Raw genomic sequence first — 18,053 nt, 5'->3', positions numbered from 1 at the left:
CTCACTGCTATTTGCATTAAAAACGATTCTGCTTTCCGTGGATATTACGTGGGACGATAAAACAAAAACAAACAAACAAACAATCAATCAAACAAATCATTGCAGAATGAATACATCTAAACCAGACATCGGATAAAAGAAAGCAAATCTTTGTTTATAGGCAAATAAAGGAAAAGGTAATCTATCGCTTTAAGTCCAGATATGTGACGTCACATTCCCGGTTGACTTGGAGGGAGAAGACCGCGGAGGCACTGTACTGCCGAGAATGGGCATCCCCCCCAAACAATTATTGTAAAAGCTTTGCGTTTGTAGTGCAGTAAATCAAAGACGAGACTTTAGTTCGAATGATGGCGCCGACAGAGCGGACAGGTTGTGTAGCCGCATGGTCCCAGGTGATCCTTTTCAGCGTGTCGGCAGTCGTTATCCTTGCGGAGCGAACCGCGCGTAAGTCTCATTCTCCTTGCAGTAAAAATGAATGCAGAGAAATAACTCGCTGACTTCGGTGTGACTTGCGGTAGAGCTTTCCGGGGACACGCAGTGAGAGAACTGCAGACTTTCCGGGATCGATGCAATGAAATTAGCGGCCATTCTTCTAATAGAATAAAAAGTAGCCCCTTTATTTTTATTTTTTTCCGGGGGAGGGAGAGGAGAGGAAGAGGGGGAAGGGGCGTGTAGTGTGTTTGTGCACCCCCCCAGAAATAGAGCAAAAGCCAGAACTATTCTGATCCGTTTAATTTCCTTCTCTATAATTAGTGCTTAGATTGCGCGCCTTTTCAAAATAATATTCAGGAATGAATGAAGGATTGCCAAGTTCCTCCTTGCAAACGGGGCTTTCCGGAGAACTGACGGTTGAACAGTTACCCTTCTCTGTTATGAGACGAGCTTCATTAGGCTGTTCTGACCGTCGTAAACATAACGTGCTTAATGTACAGCAATGCTCGCCTTATTGTTTCTGTCATTTTATGTCAGATAGTTTCTAATATGTGTACACGCTTGTGACAGTGCAACACTGCATTACATTAATGTGGCATCAGTTATAATAAAACAACAGTACGGGAACTTGTAAAGAATTGAAAGACTGTCTTTTGAAGCTTGAACGATGACAAGTTATGGATCGCGTGTAAAAATGTCTTATTGACTGTGAGATGGTATCTACAGTCAGAACAGCCAAGTTATAACAAAAATATACAGTATACAATAACACATTAGATACAATTTGTTTGAATTGGTCAAAAAGAACAACAGTTCTATTTTTAAGAGTGCTATGTGGGTGTGCTTTTGAAGGGAAGCAGAGCTGTGAAATAATGTATTTTAGGGGAAAGTCATATTTTCAGCAGCTGTTGATCCAAGCTAGTCAGTTGTTTGGTTTTGGTAATCTTTAGCTGGGCTTACTTTCCAAAATGTATAAGGTATGAAAAAAAACTATGTATTTGACATATTTAATTATAAAACAACAATGACAGAGGAGGTCTAATGTTAACAGCTTTCACTGCCTTAAGACGTGCAGTAAAAATAACATCTGATAGTCTTATGCCCCAGCCCCGCTGTATCATGCTTTGTTGTGCTTGTTTGAACAGTGATCTTCAGCCTCGTGCACTACCTCCTGATGGGCCAGATGTGGTGGGCGGGGCTGACCCTGGGCCTCACCTTGCCGGGTGCTGGTGTTCAGGTGCTGAGCTTCCTGTGGTACCGGGCTGATGGGGCCAGGGGCTGGCCTCTCCTCTTGGTGCACTTTCTGCAGCTGGGGCTCTACAGAAGGTGAGCAGACCCTCCATACTTGTGTGTGGGAACGCATCTTGTCCTTTGCCAAGCAGCTGGGCAACATGGGATAATAATAATAATAGCTTACCTTACATTGCGCCTTTCTGGACACTCCACTCAAAGCACTTTACAGGTAATGGGGACTCCCCTCCCCCACCACCAATGTGCAGCACCACCTGGATGATGTGACGGCAGCCATAGTGCGCCAGAACGCTCACCACACATCAGCTATCAGTGGGGACAAGAACAGTGTAATGAGGCCAATTCATAGAGGGGGATTATTAGGAGGCCGTGATTGGTAAGGACCAATGGGAAATTTGGCCAGGATGCCGGGGTTACACCCTTACTCTTTTCGAGAAACACCCTGGGATTTTTAATGACCACAGAGAGTCAAGATTTCAGTTTTACATCTCATCCGAAGGACAGCGCCTTTTTACAGTATAGTGTCCCCGTCATAGGACCCAAATCGACCGCAGGGTGTGCACCCCCTGCTGGCTCCACTAACACCTCTTCCAGCAGCAACCTTAGTTTTTCCCCAGGAGGTCTCCCATCCAGGTACTGACCAGGCTCACACCTGCTGAGCTTCAGTGGGTAGCCAGTTGTGAGTTGCAAAGTGATATTGCTGCTGGCTTAATGATCAAATGGACAGAAAAATAAGCATTTTCTCTTAATTACCCTATTGCTAATATTGTGAGGTTATCAATGGTGGTATATTTAAGTGAAAGTAAATAGTATTGTTGGTTTAATAATTGTGCAGAATTCGCTGCAGGGTTGTATGATTATTTTATCTGCCAGAAGCTGGAGAGTAGAATCATTGTGGGGTTTTGCCACCTGCACTATAGGACCTGGTTGTTGCCTTCTGATGTTCTTTCCTTCTAGGGAAGCACCTTTTGTTTGGGAATGAGTAGGTGAGGGCAGTTTTATTGGTTAGCAATGAAGAGAAATGGGGGTGGCATGGTGGCGCAGTGCTGTGAGGTGCATTGAACACCACTGGGGCCCTGATTTCAATTCCTGGGGTGCTGTCTGTGTGGTTTGTATGTTCTCCTTGTGTTTGTGATGCTTTCCTGCAGGTGCTTAGGTTTCCTCCCACAGTCCAAAGACATACGGGTGGGTTAATTGGCTTCTGGGAGGATTGGACCTGGTGCAAGTGTGTGTGTGAGTGTTTGTGTTGGGCCCTGTAGCGGACTGGTGTCTCATCCAGGGTGGATCCTGCTTTGTGTCCGTTGCTTGCCAGGATAGGCTCTGGCTCCCCTGCGACTCCAAATAGGATAAAGCTGTTAGAAAACAGAAGGATGAGGAGAAGGCTTGTCCAGGGAGCTATGCCATGCAGTCCAGATCTCCCATAAGGTCCAGGTATGATAGATTGACTTTCAGCCAGAGCCCTCAGCTCTGCCTGCACAGGAAGGTGTGGGCAGACCACAAGATCTCCACAGACATCCTTGATTTTTCCCCACTCTTTTCTCCAGACTGGCAATATCTTACCAGAGACAAGAATGAGACTCATTTTTACAAGCTGCAGATAGATACTTACTAGATAGATACTTTCAATGTGTTAATAACGCTTCTGCCTGTACAGATTGAATGAAGATAAAGTAGTATGAAGGATGTGTATAATACCTTGTCTTGGTTTAACTTACACAGCTTATGTCACCTTAAACCCGAAACAGGTCAAACCACTATGTAAAGGCAGTTTGTCCCCCCCTCTATTTTCAGTAGTATGGCAAAGAACAAATTATACTGTCAAAACGCAGGAGAAGAATAACTATAGGAAAAATAAGATATTAAAAAATGGTTCTATATTGGAACTGTGGTTCTCAGTCTCCTTTGTCTCTCTGGTTCTTATTTCCAGCTATGGCGGAATCACAGGTTGTTTTCCAATTTCTGTTTGAGGTTTATCGTTAAATTTCCTTTCAGCTTTTAAAAAGTTAAATGGAATTCCCCATTGATATCAGGCCTGTACTAATTATTGAGTTTCATGGTTGCCTTTATGTGGGTGCGCCAATTGAAGTGTGACCAGGAGTTTAGCAGGAAAAGCACTTGCTTTGTGTGTCTAAACCAGCAGATGTAGAAGTCCTTTAGTACCAGGGATGAGAACCATGTGGATTAGAGAATGATTTGCTTCTGTGCCCCTGAACCTCAAGGTTTTTTTCATAACTGCTTTCTGTCGACAGGTACTGGGACTGTATTTTGTGTCTCTGCCGGGCACAAGGCACAGTAGGCGAGCTTGGGGCTGTGGTGATGCAACAAGCTGATGTTTCTGCATTGCGCCTGCTGGAGGCGCTGTTGCTCTCTCTTCCACAAGCTCTGCTGCAGACCTACCTGCTGATGACCACCGATGTGGGCTTGTTGTCCCCAGGCAAGTATTCTGGAGAGGGTTTTTTCTGTACTGCAGTTGAAGAACACATTTCTGTTGGTATGTTGGGTATATTCTGCAGCTGCAAAGGCAAATTAGACTTTCGCATTGCAGTATTATGAGTGGTAGCAGCAGTAGTATTTGTGTTAAAAGTGTTAGATTTATAAGCATTATTATGCATTACACAAAGGGTATGAAGCGTTCTCCAGAATATGTGGAATAATTTTTACACAAGACTCGTAACAATTAGACATGGGGTAGGAATGAAAGATCAGCACCAAAGACTGTCTTACAAACTGTAGTTTGACAGTACTCCCCAATTTGTTCTTACCTCTCAGATTCAGATTCCCAGACCAGTAGATCAGGGCAAAAGGTAAAGCAGGTGCAGTAAAAGACTGATAAAAAATTATCAACAAGAATTATCAGCCTTAAAATATTTGAGTTTCCTCAAGAAAAATAGATGCTATTGCCCTTTTTTGAATAGACGTTTTCCTCAAAATGAACTTGCAGTCTAGAGCCATCTGTAACTACTTATATTCATCTACCACTTCCACTGATATGCCCCTGATGCGGGTTTGAGTGGGGAACTGAGGATTATTCCTCAAATCGATTGCCATGTCTTTGGTCTTAGAAACATTTAACTTCAAATAGTTCTGTTCACGCCAAGGCATCTACAACGGGCACATCTACAACTCGGTTCATCAACAATAACAGAGTCGTCTGTATATTTAATTATGTGTCTTGAGTAAGGGAGACAAAACTCATCCCTGGGGGAAACCTGTGGACGAATACAGCTTGTTAGACACAAAGATCACTGAGTGATCGGTTGCTTTATAGGATCTCTCCTCTGTTTTCCTATAGTGGCTCTGTGTTGTGCTCTCTGCCTGCTGTCCTTGTCCTGGGCGCTGGTCCTGTACAGCAGGGCATGCTGCCTTATTCGACCTGGGCACCTGACCATGCCACCAGCTGCTCTGCTATGCCAGCTTCTCTGGAGGGTGGGCATGCTGGGTGCCAGGATCTCCAGTCTCATGTTCTTTGCAAGGGTCTTCCACTGGTGGGTCTATGGAGTTGCAGGTAAGTAACGGATGGGGCTGCAACACGTTTAGCACCTCATAAGCACAGCATGGTGTGCCTTACTCATGTTGTATATTACGAAATGGATGATTTAAAGACCATATTAGAAATTGAATCTTGTTTTGCAAATACTTCTCTGTCCTGTATTTCTTATGTTTTTCACCTTACATAAACACTTATAGAGGCTCAGGGAGAGTGAAGTGAGATTTATGTCATGAAAAGATAAAAAGGGAAAAGTAGAGAATGTCACCTTTTTGTTTTTGGATATTTATGTGAATACTTGCTAAGCCATGTTAAAACAAAAGTATTTTAGTGTTCATTTCCCCAGGTCCACATACATTTTGGAACAAATGAACTTTAACTTCTGTAAGGTTAGTATTTGTTAGCATACCCCTTACATGCATTAATTGCTTAATGTCTGTGACTCATTGACATCAACAGACTCTTGATATGTTCCTTTGAGATGCTTTGCCAAGCCTTAGCTGCAGCTACTTTTAGCTGAAGGGTTTTCAGACTTTAGTTTCCTCTTCAGCAAGTGAAATGCGTGCTCAACACGATTCAAATCACGAGGCCAGCTTGGCCAGTTCAAACATATCCACTACACCTACTGTATCTGTTGTGCAGTATGTTTTGGGTCCTTAACTTTCTGCAGGGTGAGGTGCCTCTGAATGGGTTTGCTGGTATTTTTTTTTTGGACCTGGGCAGACAGGATGTTTCTGTACACCTCAGAATTCTTTGATGCTGCCATTGTCAGTTACATCGTCAGTTAAGGACCAGTGAGTGAGTTCAAGAGGAAGCCCAAAGCCATGACACTAACTACTGTATATGATGCTTCACTTGTAGTCACTTGCGGCTCTTTTTCAGACTTGCCTTTCTGTCAGTTTGAAAGGTTTAGCATCATCTTATATGTCCATAAAACTTTGTTCCCAAACAGTTGAGACTCATCTTTGTCTGTTTTTGTAAATTCAAACCTGCTTGTTGTGCTGAAGAGAGGTTTGCAACTTGCAGTGTAGCCATTAGTGATGCGTGGGTTGACTCACACCCGTGGGTGGGTTCGGGTTAAAAAAAAAAGATTTTAGATCGGGTCGGGCGGGTGCGGGTTTGTTTCTCACAACCACGGGCAGATGCAGGTAAAAAAACAGCTGACCCGCGGGTCACTAGTAGCCATTGTGATGCTCCTGTTAAGGTTTTCAGTGTGCAGTGAAGTTAAACTGTCTAGAATGTCTTTGGCTGTTATTTTGGGGTTTTCTTCATAGCCCTGATGATTTTTCTGTCACAAACGGCTGTCTTCTTACTTGGATGATCTGCTTTTTGCCAATATCTTACTCCTCTAGTAGCTTCTTTCTTTTTCAAGACATTCCATAGTGTTGATTTTGAGATGCCTGTAGTTGTTAGAGGTGTTGTAAGAGAGTTGTAGTTCTAGTTGTAATTTTCTGCGATCTTGTCTTCACAATTGCTTGCTTTTCCGCCATAGACAATTATCTAGTTTCATCTTGGTCTATGCCTTGTAACTCAAGAGGCAGACCCAAAAAGTATCCAAAGGCTGGAACCGTGGCCATACATTCATGGCTCTTTTATGTCAGCCATTTGTCCCAATACTTATGCTCAGTTGAAATGTGGGGGGGTTGAGTGTACTAAATTACATTGTTCTAACATGGCAAAATGTTACTCAGAAACAAAGGGAAAAATTCTGTATTTTTACCTCATGTAATAATCTATTAATCTTGTAGGATATGTAAATAAGGAAAGTGACACTTAAGTGATTATACTTATTTGCATTTTATTTGATAAATCTTCAATAGTTTTAGATTAAAAAAGTGCTTGTTGTGCGGTCAGTCTCATTTGAATCACAGTATGTACAAAAGGTCGAACACTTTTAGATCAGAAATGCTAATGTCAGGAGGATTGCTGCTCAGGTTGATGAAGACATTTTATAATCAATGATTTCCTATCGGGTGCTCGCAGTCTTGTGATTTCAATGAAGTCCAAATCAGCAGGCGATCTCATCTGCTTAGCTAAACTGGGAGGGGAGTGTAAGGAGTGTGGTGGTAGAACGTAGTTTTCTTTAAGCTGTGTTCCAAAGATACACACTCCAAGCCTCCAGGAGAATGTCTGTTCAAGGTGTCTCTCCCAGGAGGACAACTACAGACATCTGAACGTCTGTTTTTAGCTCAGGTTTCAGGAGGCTCAGAGTGGTGTGGATGACAGCTGTTTGTTCTCTGACCGCAGGTTTCCACTGGCTGGTTGCATCATTTTGGCTCGTCTCTCAGCAGACAGATATCTGCAGCAGTACGTGGCACTGGCGCCTCTTCAATTGCATTCTGGGTGCTGTACACGTTTTCTTTTTTCTCAACGTGAAGGACGGTCCCTCCCGGTTTCGAGTGGCCGGATTCTATGTGGTAAGCCCACTTGACAGCACTGGGGAAACATAAACTATAAAACACAATTCTCTGAAAAGACCATTCCTTTCGTGTTTCTGTATGCAGTACCTTACAAAACTATTCACCCTCTTCCAGGGATATCCCATTTTGAATCGAATTACCAAAGCTGTACACTTTATTTTAAAGTGAATGTTTTAAATCCAGGCTTGAATACACAAACTGAACACTTTTACGGCTGAAAGAAGTTAAATGTCAGCAACCTGCAAATACGTGCCAGAGCGTTTGCAATAATCTTGTTTCTTATTGCAGAAATGATCAATTTCTGATGCCTTTTACTAGGCTTAAATTCACATATTGTGAAATGGGTTTGCAGAAGAAATTACTCAAAGCACGTTGAATCACTTGAATACTGCTAAATAAAAATATAATGAAATCATTGCAAAAGTGTGGCAACTTTGCTTGCTCAGACTTTAAAACCCATCACAGAAAAGTCTAGAAAAATCAGCAGACAGCAATTGTCGTTGAATTGTGACCGCGATTATATTGTAACAGTTTAATGGACAGCTCTCAAAGCTTCTTCATTAGACCAAACTTTGCATCACTTGAACAAAATTTAAACTATATGCAATAAATAAACTACAAAATTCAAGAACTTGCTCAATGAAAGAAAAAAAATTATCTTTATCCTTAGCTTGGTAGTTCCACACCTTTCTGCAACTGAAGGTACTCTCATGAAGTGGTAAATTCCACTCATTCTTAGTACTGTAATAACCAGCAGATGCTTCATTCAGTCTTCCAAAGTACGTCACATGGACTGTCCAGAAAAAGACTGTCTAATCTGCTGTTAGAAATCAAAGCAATTCCCAGAGGATCCTGTGTCTTATTTCTGAAAGGACCTCCTCCTCTTCCAGGTCATGCTGCTGGAGAACGCTACACTCCTGCTGTCTGCCTCTGACTTTCTCAGCGCTGCATCCTGGGATAACACAGGGGTCTCCACTGCAGTGCTGTGCAGTTTTCTCATGGGTGAGAAACAGATCTGTATGTGATGGGCGAGTTAAGCTGTGCAGACTGTATTTTAAGCACTACCTCATCGTGGGTACCTTGGATAACAGTACTTACTACTTAATGTAGGTGGGCTTTTAAAAGGAGTACAGAGCTTCTGACCTGAGGCCATGCAAGTTACTGAAGTGGTCAGCAGAAAATGCAACAACAGAGAACCAGCAGATTCTCTCACAAAGAGTGGGATTTTTTAAAATTGGCTACAACCGGCCAATTCGTTAACTAATTTTATTTGTTAAATTATTCAACTATTTAAGATATATGTATAACTTATTTTTGTTTGTTGAGATTTGAAGGTTTCCAAGGTAAATGTAATCTGTGTGTTCCCATGTTGAACAACCTTTTTCTTCAAAATACTTTACATAGTTGCTTCATAGTTGCTAAAGTTACTTTTCGACACAACAGTGCCACTTCTCTCAATTTATAATACTTTATTTTATTTTGTATAACTACATTTTTCAGTTTCTGAGCACTTTCTATAACAATGTAAAGATAGAAAAATTATGCTTGGTTTTTAGTCAGTGTTTTAATGGACATGGAGATGAAAAAAATGACCAGGTGAAATACTGTATGAGAATAGAATATACAGTGAGTTACATTTATAGCATGTACTTCTGATTATAGTAAGACATTAACAAAGCTGTTTATGTCAATGGTATATACTGCAGTTATGCCATCATTTGGAAAAACACTGTCAGAGCACTTATTGTTTTTATGTCCAGATACTATAAAAAACAGTATTTTCTAAATACAAAATAAGGACAGTTTATCAATATATCATTTGTATATATTCAGGCAAGTTTATTTTTAAATAATGTATTGTTCATTGTTGCTTTTGGTCCAATTTATTAATACCACCCTTCGGCAGAAAAGCTCTGGAGACTGACATGTTTCGCCCGAATATTCCAGGTCTCACCTCGTTGGTCTTGTATTACCGCTTCCTGCACCCTAAGTCCACGGAAATCTCCCAGAGCCTCCGCCATGGCCAGATGGGAAGTGCATGCTGGGAGAAAGGCGAATCTTCCTTCTCGTTAGGGGACAAGACCGTGGCTGCCTCCTCTGTCCATGCTCTTGGAAGCTGCTGCAGAACAGGAGCAGCAGGATCACTAGTGGGACACGCCGGGACGTGTGGGGCTGAGCCTGGCGGGCAGTGTAGACACCACCACTGGCTGCTTGTGCGCCTGGCCCTGAAGACGGGAGACTTGGCTAAAATCAACCACAGCTACGGTGCTGGGGGAACCGCAGCCATCCTGGACGCGGAGGAGTTCATTCCAGAGACGAAGGACGGGCCTTCTTCCCCTGTTTCCGACTGGGAGCATGCTGTTATTCCCTTTTCGGAATTCCCAAGGGAAGAGAGTCAGAGTGCCGCTGATCCGGCCTTCCCTAAAGACCATGAAGAAGGTGGTAAGATGGAGATGGGGACTCCTCTGGGGTCTCAGGAATCTGAATTCAGGAGGGGGTCCCCAGAAGGGAAATCCGTGCTGGATGATAGCCCAGAACCAAACGTCTGTCCCACGGAGTCCAGCTCAACTCTGTATTTCAGCGCAGACCCCCAGTCTCCAAGCAGTGCGAGCAACCCAGGCCTGGAGAAGGAGGTTCCTGGACTTGGTGTGGACAACCTGGGAGAACTTAGTCCCATATCCAGCGACACGGGGCCACATCAGGAGCCGAAGGGAATGCTAGGCAGGGTCGAGCCACGGTTCACTTCAACTCCAAAACTGGAGTCAGGAGCTCAGGAATTCACGGGTGCCCGTGCTGGAGTGGCCAGGAGGCAGCTGGTACCGTCCAGAAAGGACGAGGCTGGGCATTTATAAGGATCAGAGCTCGGAACCTGATGAGCACAGCTGTCCAATAGTCCCAAAAGTCCAGGAGAAGACAATGTTTTCTCTGTTGAAAGAGAACAAAGATCTTTTTTTCCTGTTGCACATGGAATTTTACTGAACACTGCTGATAAAGTATAAACTAACAAGGTAGTGATGAAGCTCCCTTTTTGCAGAAACTCTCTACATGTTTCATTTTTATTTGACTGCCTTTCAGGAGGTACGTATATCTGTAAAAAATATTATGGCTGCTAGTACTAACTACAGTAATGTTGTTTTATTTATGACTTTACATCCATAAGGTACAGTACCTGAGTGCTAATATTATGATAAAAATATTCTGCCTTGCTAGATATTATCCAAAATGCCTAATGTGCTTTTTAAAAAATATTTATAAGCAATTTAATTTTCTTGTGTGCTTTTCAAACCTTTTTTTTAAAAAAGATTTTAAAATGTTTTTAAATCGTCATCATTATGTATAGTAATGCCTACGTTGATAGCGAGACCTGAAAAGAAGAAAAAACTATGCATGCAGTCATGTGAAAAACCTGAGATGACAATTCTGTGATTGAAATTCCTTTACATAATATAAGAGTGGCTAATGCTCTACAGGTTGGGAGGGCATGTATTTTTCTGAAACTCCTGCGATGATCCCTGCAGATGTGTTAATTCCCAATGTTTCAAATTGATGGATCTTTATGGTACAGTAATACCTCATTATTCGATAAATGAATTGGTACCTAGACCCTTTTAACCCTATTCACCGGTCTGCTGGTAGATGTCCCATTACCAGGATATCACATAAGGTACTGTAACTGGTGTCCATTAATTAGTATTTGTGATTAATTTTCTGTGTTGTATAAAAAGCTGCAACAGGCAATTTTGTTTGTGTTAGTTAACAGTCAGCAGTGTTGATTGATAGGTTTTACTTACTCTTTCATTGACACTCCAGGGAGGAAAAAATATGTTGCACTGACATTAGGTACTTATCTGATGAATTTGCTACTCTAATTTTTTATACCAAGTGATTGTACATATTGCTAAGTGCATATTACGCCTCTGTGATTTTCCTAGTATTTTAACATTTTAATGACAATTTAGTGGGCACGTGGTTTGGCCTGATAATTGCTCCAGGAACAATACTGCACGTACAGATTTCTTAAAACCTCCTTCCGGGATATGTACGATGTACGAATTGGCACCACAGTTTTATCTCTGATCAAGCACGATCAGTTTCAATTACCTTCTTGTCAACTTTAGAATAGTAACAAAAAGAGGAGGCCATCCAAGCCATATTGCATATATTGTAGTAGCTAATTGATCTAATAAGCCTACCCTTTCAAAAACAGCTGGGCAGCTTTAACAAGTTGTTACTGACTTCCAGTGTGAATAAAAACTGTTAGTTTTTAGAAAAAGTTCTAAATCTTCCCTGTAGTTCTCACTCTGTGAATCAACAAAAGTGTTGAATCAGAAGGGGTCCATTAGGTTTTCTTTGTCAGTGCCTTTGACGGTTCTGAATACATAAGTCTCAACTGCTCGCAGTCTAATCTGTTTACGATTCAAAATGTTCAGTTTTTTAAGCCTGTGTAGAAATTCCTTTAAGCCTAAACAATTATGTTGCTTTTGTCTGGACTGAGAACAGAGCAGCAGTATCTTTTTTTGTATCATGATAACCAGCTGTACAGAATATACTGAATATACTGAATTGTCCAATTTTAACATCATTAAATTGTATGTTTTTAAAAATATAGCACACCGTTCCAGTGAATTTTCCTATTGTGATGTGTATAAATCTAAGTTATTTCCATAAGTAGCCTCTTCAAGTTTGTTTTTTCCCATTTAAAGTTTTATAGTTTGATTTTGCAGCATGGTTTAGTTTTATATTTTCTGTACTCTTAACTGTTATACAAGTCCATTATGCGTACTGTACCTGAAACATGTACGTTTTCAGAATACCATCTGGCCCTGGAGATTTGCTTGTGTATGTTTACATTGAGTTGGCCTGAAGAGATTTTACCTTTAAGAAAAAGCTCTGAAATAATTAAATCAATCATTTCCCTTTCTACATTTAAATGTTTTATTTCTGAGACATTTCATCCTGTGTAATTTTTTTTTTCTGCTATAATACTGGAAAAAGTATTTTAGGGGCCAATTCAATATTTCTTTCTCTAGAACCTTTCTAGAATTCTTTGTAACCCATTATTGCAGTTCACTATATTCTGTGTTCTTTAACTGGGTCCTTATTTTTTATTGCTTTGTAAAGTGCTTTTTTTCCTCCTTACATTTATTTAACTACATGGCCACTACTTTCCCGACTTTGATTTGAGTACTCATGGGATAAAGCTGTTGTCATTCATTTTCTACCAGCTCCAATTTTCTCCTGTCCCATTTATTTTCTTTTCAGTTCCATCTCATTCCTTCTTGGTAAGTCTTTCTGAACTTGTCAACTTTTAATTTGGACGCTATCCATACAGTTTCAAAGTGTACTTTGCATACTATGTCCTGCATATTAAAAACATGGAAACGTTTTCTCTTTTCATTTGCTCTCAGCATGGAATAAACCTTTACAGTACGAGTTTACGTGTTCCTATGCAGCCTGCGCATGCAGAAGCAGCTGCCCCCTCAGACCCCTGTTCACATTTAAGACACTACATTGTCTATCTCTCAATTATGTCAAGGATGTGTTGCATGATTACAGTCCATGTCTTTCTGTGCCGGGGGCTGGGTGACACGGCCTTCTCATTTGCAGTACCACATCTGTGGAACTCGCTGCCAAATCCATTAGAAACTCTGCAACAGTTCATGTTATTCAGTTTTTCAATATTAATTTGAAGACCTTCAATGCTCTACACTTTTTATTTCACTTTCATTTTGCTTCTGTTGTTTACTATATTGTGTGCACTTTCACAACACTTTGGTTCCGTAAAGGAATTCAACAAACAATTTTATTATTACATATTTTACAATAGCTGGTTTTATGGTTTCCCAAGGAAACTGGATGAAAAGTGTTCAAAACTTTTTACAATCATCTTCAACTCTTATTATGAAGACATTTACTCTTGGCCTTACATTGGATTTAAAGTGTTGAAAGGACGAAGGTAGGCCACATGTGAACTTGTTTTATACACTATGATGTTCCAGTTCCATACTTAATGACAACTCAATACCTTATGTTTGCCAAGCCACTGAAATATCAGACTGAAACAGGGGTAACACTTCTGTAATACTATACCTGTAGTGTTTTAGAAATTATTTTGTAAGTGGACAATGCGCTAGGGAAATAGGAGTGGAGATGTTTAATGTAACAGTATACAGAAAGACAATGCTTTCTGTGGTTTATACTATATTACTGTACTTTTAACTGTAGTTGGTCCTTCCTGTCTGAAAAATGTTTGTAAAAGCTTATAAATACAATGTTATTTCATTTTCTTCAGAATTGAGAGTTCCTTTCTGATTAAGTACCATAGTTATATTTTATTCTGTATCTTCAGATTATTTTTTGTGTATGAAATGTGGCAAATAACTTATGACCTTATTAAATGTTGTTTACCTCAGAGTTTATTACAATGCTTTCTAAAGGTTTTTCCTATGAACTTATATAATGCATTGTATAATAAGACTAATTTAATTACAGTTTGTTTCATACTGTATATGAGCCAATCATTCAGCTGCTTCATTTATGTATTTTAGATTTTTAGATGCTCTTTACAGAGAGATAAACCTTCAATGCCATTGGTAGTTTTCCATAATTAAAAAAATAAAAAGATTTAAAATAAAATCATATGTAATAAATGTTGGATTTTCTCTTCCATTTTTCATCAAGTGTAGTTAGTAGCATAATTTGTAATGAGTCAATTTCAGGTCAGCTTTGATGTTAACTTAGAGAGTGGTGTTTTTGAAAAGGGGAACCCTTACCAGAGAGGCATTGTTCAAAATAAATGTTATAAAAACATCATCAGCTTTTAGATTTAGATGTGTATTGAGTCCAGTAAACAGTCTAAGCCTAAAAGACAGTCAGTCTTGATATTTTAATTCTGGAGGGATCTCATGTGAGAACATTTGCCTGTGGAGCTCCTAGAACTTAATACTGAGCTTTAGGAGCAGTTTACTCTCCTGTGTAACATGAATAGACAAATAAAAAACCAATGTGTACTGTAGCTCTGTGAAGAAAAGCTGAACCCAACACCAGAGTCATTTCACCTAGCATTTGCACAAAAGACATTGGCTTTTTTTTCTTCCAAATATATATTCACAGGCTGTTGATATTCTGATAAAGTTTTCTAAATTGCCTGTGTAATAAATGGAAATTCTACTATTTCTTTTACCTTGTACCAGCCCAGTGCGACGATCCTGTGCCAATGCATGGAGAACGAGTGAGTGCAGACAGGCTTCCCCCTGTCCCCCCCTACAGACCTGTATGTGATTTCACACACTACGAGCTCAGCATCTGTTTCTTCGGGAACCGAGCAGTAACCCCCAGCCACACTCGGGCCACTGTGGGAATCCCAGTGACAGCCGGCCAATGACATGACCCATGTCCAGACTTGCTCCATTTGGATCACAGAGCTGCAAGCGCACTCAAAAGTGGGCCACTCGGGAGCACGCAAATTGTTCTTCTGATAAATATACTGATAAATATCTTCTGATAAATATTCTGATATACTGTTTCATGGTTTTTAATATCGCCTGCTTAAAGGGTTACTGGGTGCTGTATTCTAAAACTTTGAAAGTGAAAACATGCCACTCCATTTCCTTTTTATTAGTATCCTGTGTGATTTGGTTGCTTTATTGTGTTAAATAATTTCACAGTTAAAATCTGAAAAGTCTTGCACAATCTTGCAAAAGTCCACAGTGAAAGTGAGAGGCTGTTGCTCTGAGGGGGAGGGAGGGGGTAGGGGGGTAAATGCTACCTGCCGTGTACCGAGATCCATGTTGAAACAGCTGGATGAGATCCTTGGCTCAATTAACTACTTACTACCAGATGGGCCAGATGTTCTGAATGGCCTCTTGTCTGTAACCTGTCTTGCAGTATGTTCTTACGATACCACATTATTTAATTGATATTTTCAGAGTGCAACAAATGCTTAATTGCTATTGTGGAAAAAATGTGTAAAGTGCTGTAAATGCAGATGTTCATGAATTGGTCTTTCACCTTGAGTGATATCCCTGACGCATTCCTTATGTTTCTTTTTCATTGCAGATTTAATTCCCCTCCCCATACCTACCATTTTATGAATGTTGTACCTTTAAATGGATAAATGTCATTGTTTCCTCTGAACTGAATCTATGTCTGTACTTCCCCTGAAGCTATTTATGTGAAGTGAAATGCATATTCATTGTAGGAAGATGCAGGTTTACAGGAAGTGGAGTTGAATTCCTAAAAATAGAGCTGTGATCTTTCAGGAATAAGACTGGTCAATCAAGAATTTGTTAACGTCTTAGGTTGTCAGTAAGAGGATCCGGTATGCAAAAATGCGGTAGTAAAAAGCATTAGGTAAGGAGGAATTGTTAAAGAAAACAATGTTCTTTCTTTTAAAAAATTATCTCTGCGATAGTCATCCCTGTAACACTCTCTCCTTCATCAATACATATGCACTTGAACAAATCTCCTTTGAAATTAAACTGGTCCTGTTTTTTCTAGAATTAACTGCCGGAAAGAAACTTTTCGTTCTTTTCTTCAACATGTTTTAAAATCAATGGTTATGTGCAGCCTGCCTTTTCTTCTTAGGCACTGTGTTGATGTAAAAGTGAATAAATGTGAACAGAATGTCACACAATATTTGTATATCTACTGATATAGAGGTTGAAATAATGCCAATAATTTAAATTGAATAATGTGGGGTACTGCTTAATATGTTGGTTGACCTAATTACTTACCCATTTACACTTTCGCAGGTATGCAATTTAAATTGAAAGAGACATTGTAAAACAACAACTGAAGTACTTTTGCGGTCTGATCTCTCCCGTGAATATCAAACTCTTTTTTTAAAATAACAAGAAGGGCAGAAACATCAAATTACAAAAAGGCAAAGGAACTATACACAGTGGACGGTTTCCTGATTATGAAGGGTTTACCATGGCCAAACTAAATCACATAGAAGCACCATTCTTTTGGAAATACACATCTCTAAGCCATTTTAGACCAACTGTGAAAGAATACTTGCACTTGCACAGTAAGAGTGACAAGCCACTGAAGTTAGACATTTTCACTTTGTCCTTTCTTTTTTTATTTCTCTTTGGGCATGCCTTTTTTATTATGTCATGCTGTTGCAGTTTAGAAAAGTCGTAGCTAAAGCGCCTTCAACTTGTTTTATATGTTTGATAACAACAACATGTCATATTTTAATACAATATATTGGCTTTGACATTGTTTTTCGTTCTGTATAATAAGGATTAAAAAACATGTTTTATACCAAAATTCCCATACAGGACCCTTCTCCTGTGTCCTCAGTTGGGATTGCTTCATCTTCTTCCTCACCTGATTTAAAGGAGGGGAAACTTCCTCACATGTCCTCACATGTTTCCAGCCGGTGCCTCTATCTCTTTCCCTCTAAACACCTCACCTCTCTCTGTGATCCGTTCGCCCCACTGTGCTTCTGCAAGGCACTAAACCGGAGTGAGCCTGGAGCTGCTGATCCTGCTTGGTCTGTCTTTGTCACCCTACCTGCACACCAGAAGAGGAAATGGCTGCAGCAGCTTCAAATGGGCAGGTGTACAGTATATCATTTTGTATCATGAACGATGTGTGAATACAGTATGTGAAAATTAATTTTGTGTTTATTACAAAAATAAAATCTTGATCACAGATTGCAAATCTCAGTCCTTATCCTCTCTCTTTTGGATTTTATTCAAGGCAGGTTCACGGGCTAATTGATTTTATATTTCTGGTTGAGACATATTTTTAAGTTTGCTTTTAGGTCATACAGTGTTACAGTAAGTGCAATTTCCAATAGGTATCAACTCAGTACTAATTCCTGAGTTTCAGAACTGCCCTCATTCAGGAGCACTTCATGAAACATGACCACCTGGACCACTGAAGAAGGGGAGCAGCACTATGGGACTCCCTGATTCTGTACATGGTCGTTCCTACCTCTGTCTGATCATCAGAAACTGTTAGGAGCCTGTTAGGAGCTGCTTAGACAACTAAGAAAGAGTTATACATTTATGATCTACATGTTATAGGTCTGTGTTGTGAAGTAGAGAATTTTAAACCAAGGAGTGCAGAGAAGGATACAACAAATGTTTCAGCGAGCAATAGATTTAATTGAAGGTGTCAATGTGCACCGAAGATTTAAGGATCGGTTGAAACATAAACCAGGAGACATGAGGATTCCCTAGGTCCAGGTTTGGTTTGGGAACCACTGTTTCACAGTTTTGTGAAAACCTTGTTGAGCTGTTAAAATACATGTTTTTTTACTACAAATCTGGTGATTTGTAAAAATTATTTTAATACTTTTTAGTGCTTTGACAAAGGTTTCCCTTTTCTTATGAAATCCACTTGTTACTTATTACTGTACATAAGAATGGAAGGGAAACCTTGACTGTTGTGGAATAAAAATACAATGAATCGTTAAGTGCTGACAATTAAATGTGTGATTAAGAAAA

The 18,053-nt window shown here is 40.1% G+C and overlaps 1 protein-coding gene across 1 annotated transcript; it reads left to right on the top strand.

The window, feature by feature from the left end:
* The first annotated feature begins 226 nt into the window (after positions 1-226).
* On the top strand, positions 227-12,976 carry xkr5a (XK related 5a). Its single transcript, XM_006642934.3, has 7 exons — positions 227-444; positions 1,578-1,758; positions 3,933-4,117; positions 4,976-5,188; positions 7,418-7,587; positions 8,481-8,592; positions 9,538-12,976. The coding sequence occupies exons 1-7, from the start codon at positions 345-347 to the stop codon at positions 10,440-10,442; spliced, it is 1,866 nt and encodes a 621-aa protein (XP_006642997.2). The 5' UTR covers positions 227-344; the 3' UTR covers positions 10,443-12,976.
* The last annotated feature ends 5,077 nt before the right edge of the window (positions 12,977-18,053 follow it).

This window comes from Lepisosteus oculatus, chromosome 2, assembly GCF_040954835.1.
Source record: "Lepisosteus oculatus isolate fLepOcu1 chromosome 2, fLepOcu1.hap2, whole genome shotgun sequence".
Lineage (NCBI taxonomy): Eukaryota > Metazoa > Chordata > Actinopteri > Semionotiformes > Lepisosteidae > Lepisosteus > Lepisosteus oculatus.
This window is presented reverse-complemented; position numbering and strand designations above follow the sequence as displayed.

What these genes read in the sequence shown, in the direction of transcription:
- xkr5a (XM_006642934.3), top strand. Translation starts at nt 345, where the DNA reads ATGATGGCGCCGACAGAGCGGACAGGTTGTGTAGCCGCATGGTCCCAG. An exon ending in TGTGGGCTTGTTGTCCCCAG is followed by an intron (nt 4,118 to 4,975) that starts GCAAGTATTCTG and finishes GTTTTCCTATAG; the next exon opens with TGGCTCTGTGTTGTGCTCTC. An exon ending in GTGGGTCTATGGAGTTGCAG is followed by an intron (nt 5,189 to 7,417) that starts GTAAGTAACGGA and finishes CTCTGACCGCAG; the next exon opens with GTTTCCACTGGCTGGTTGCA.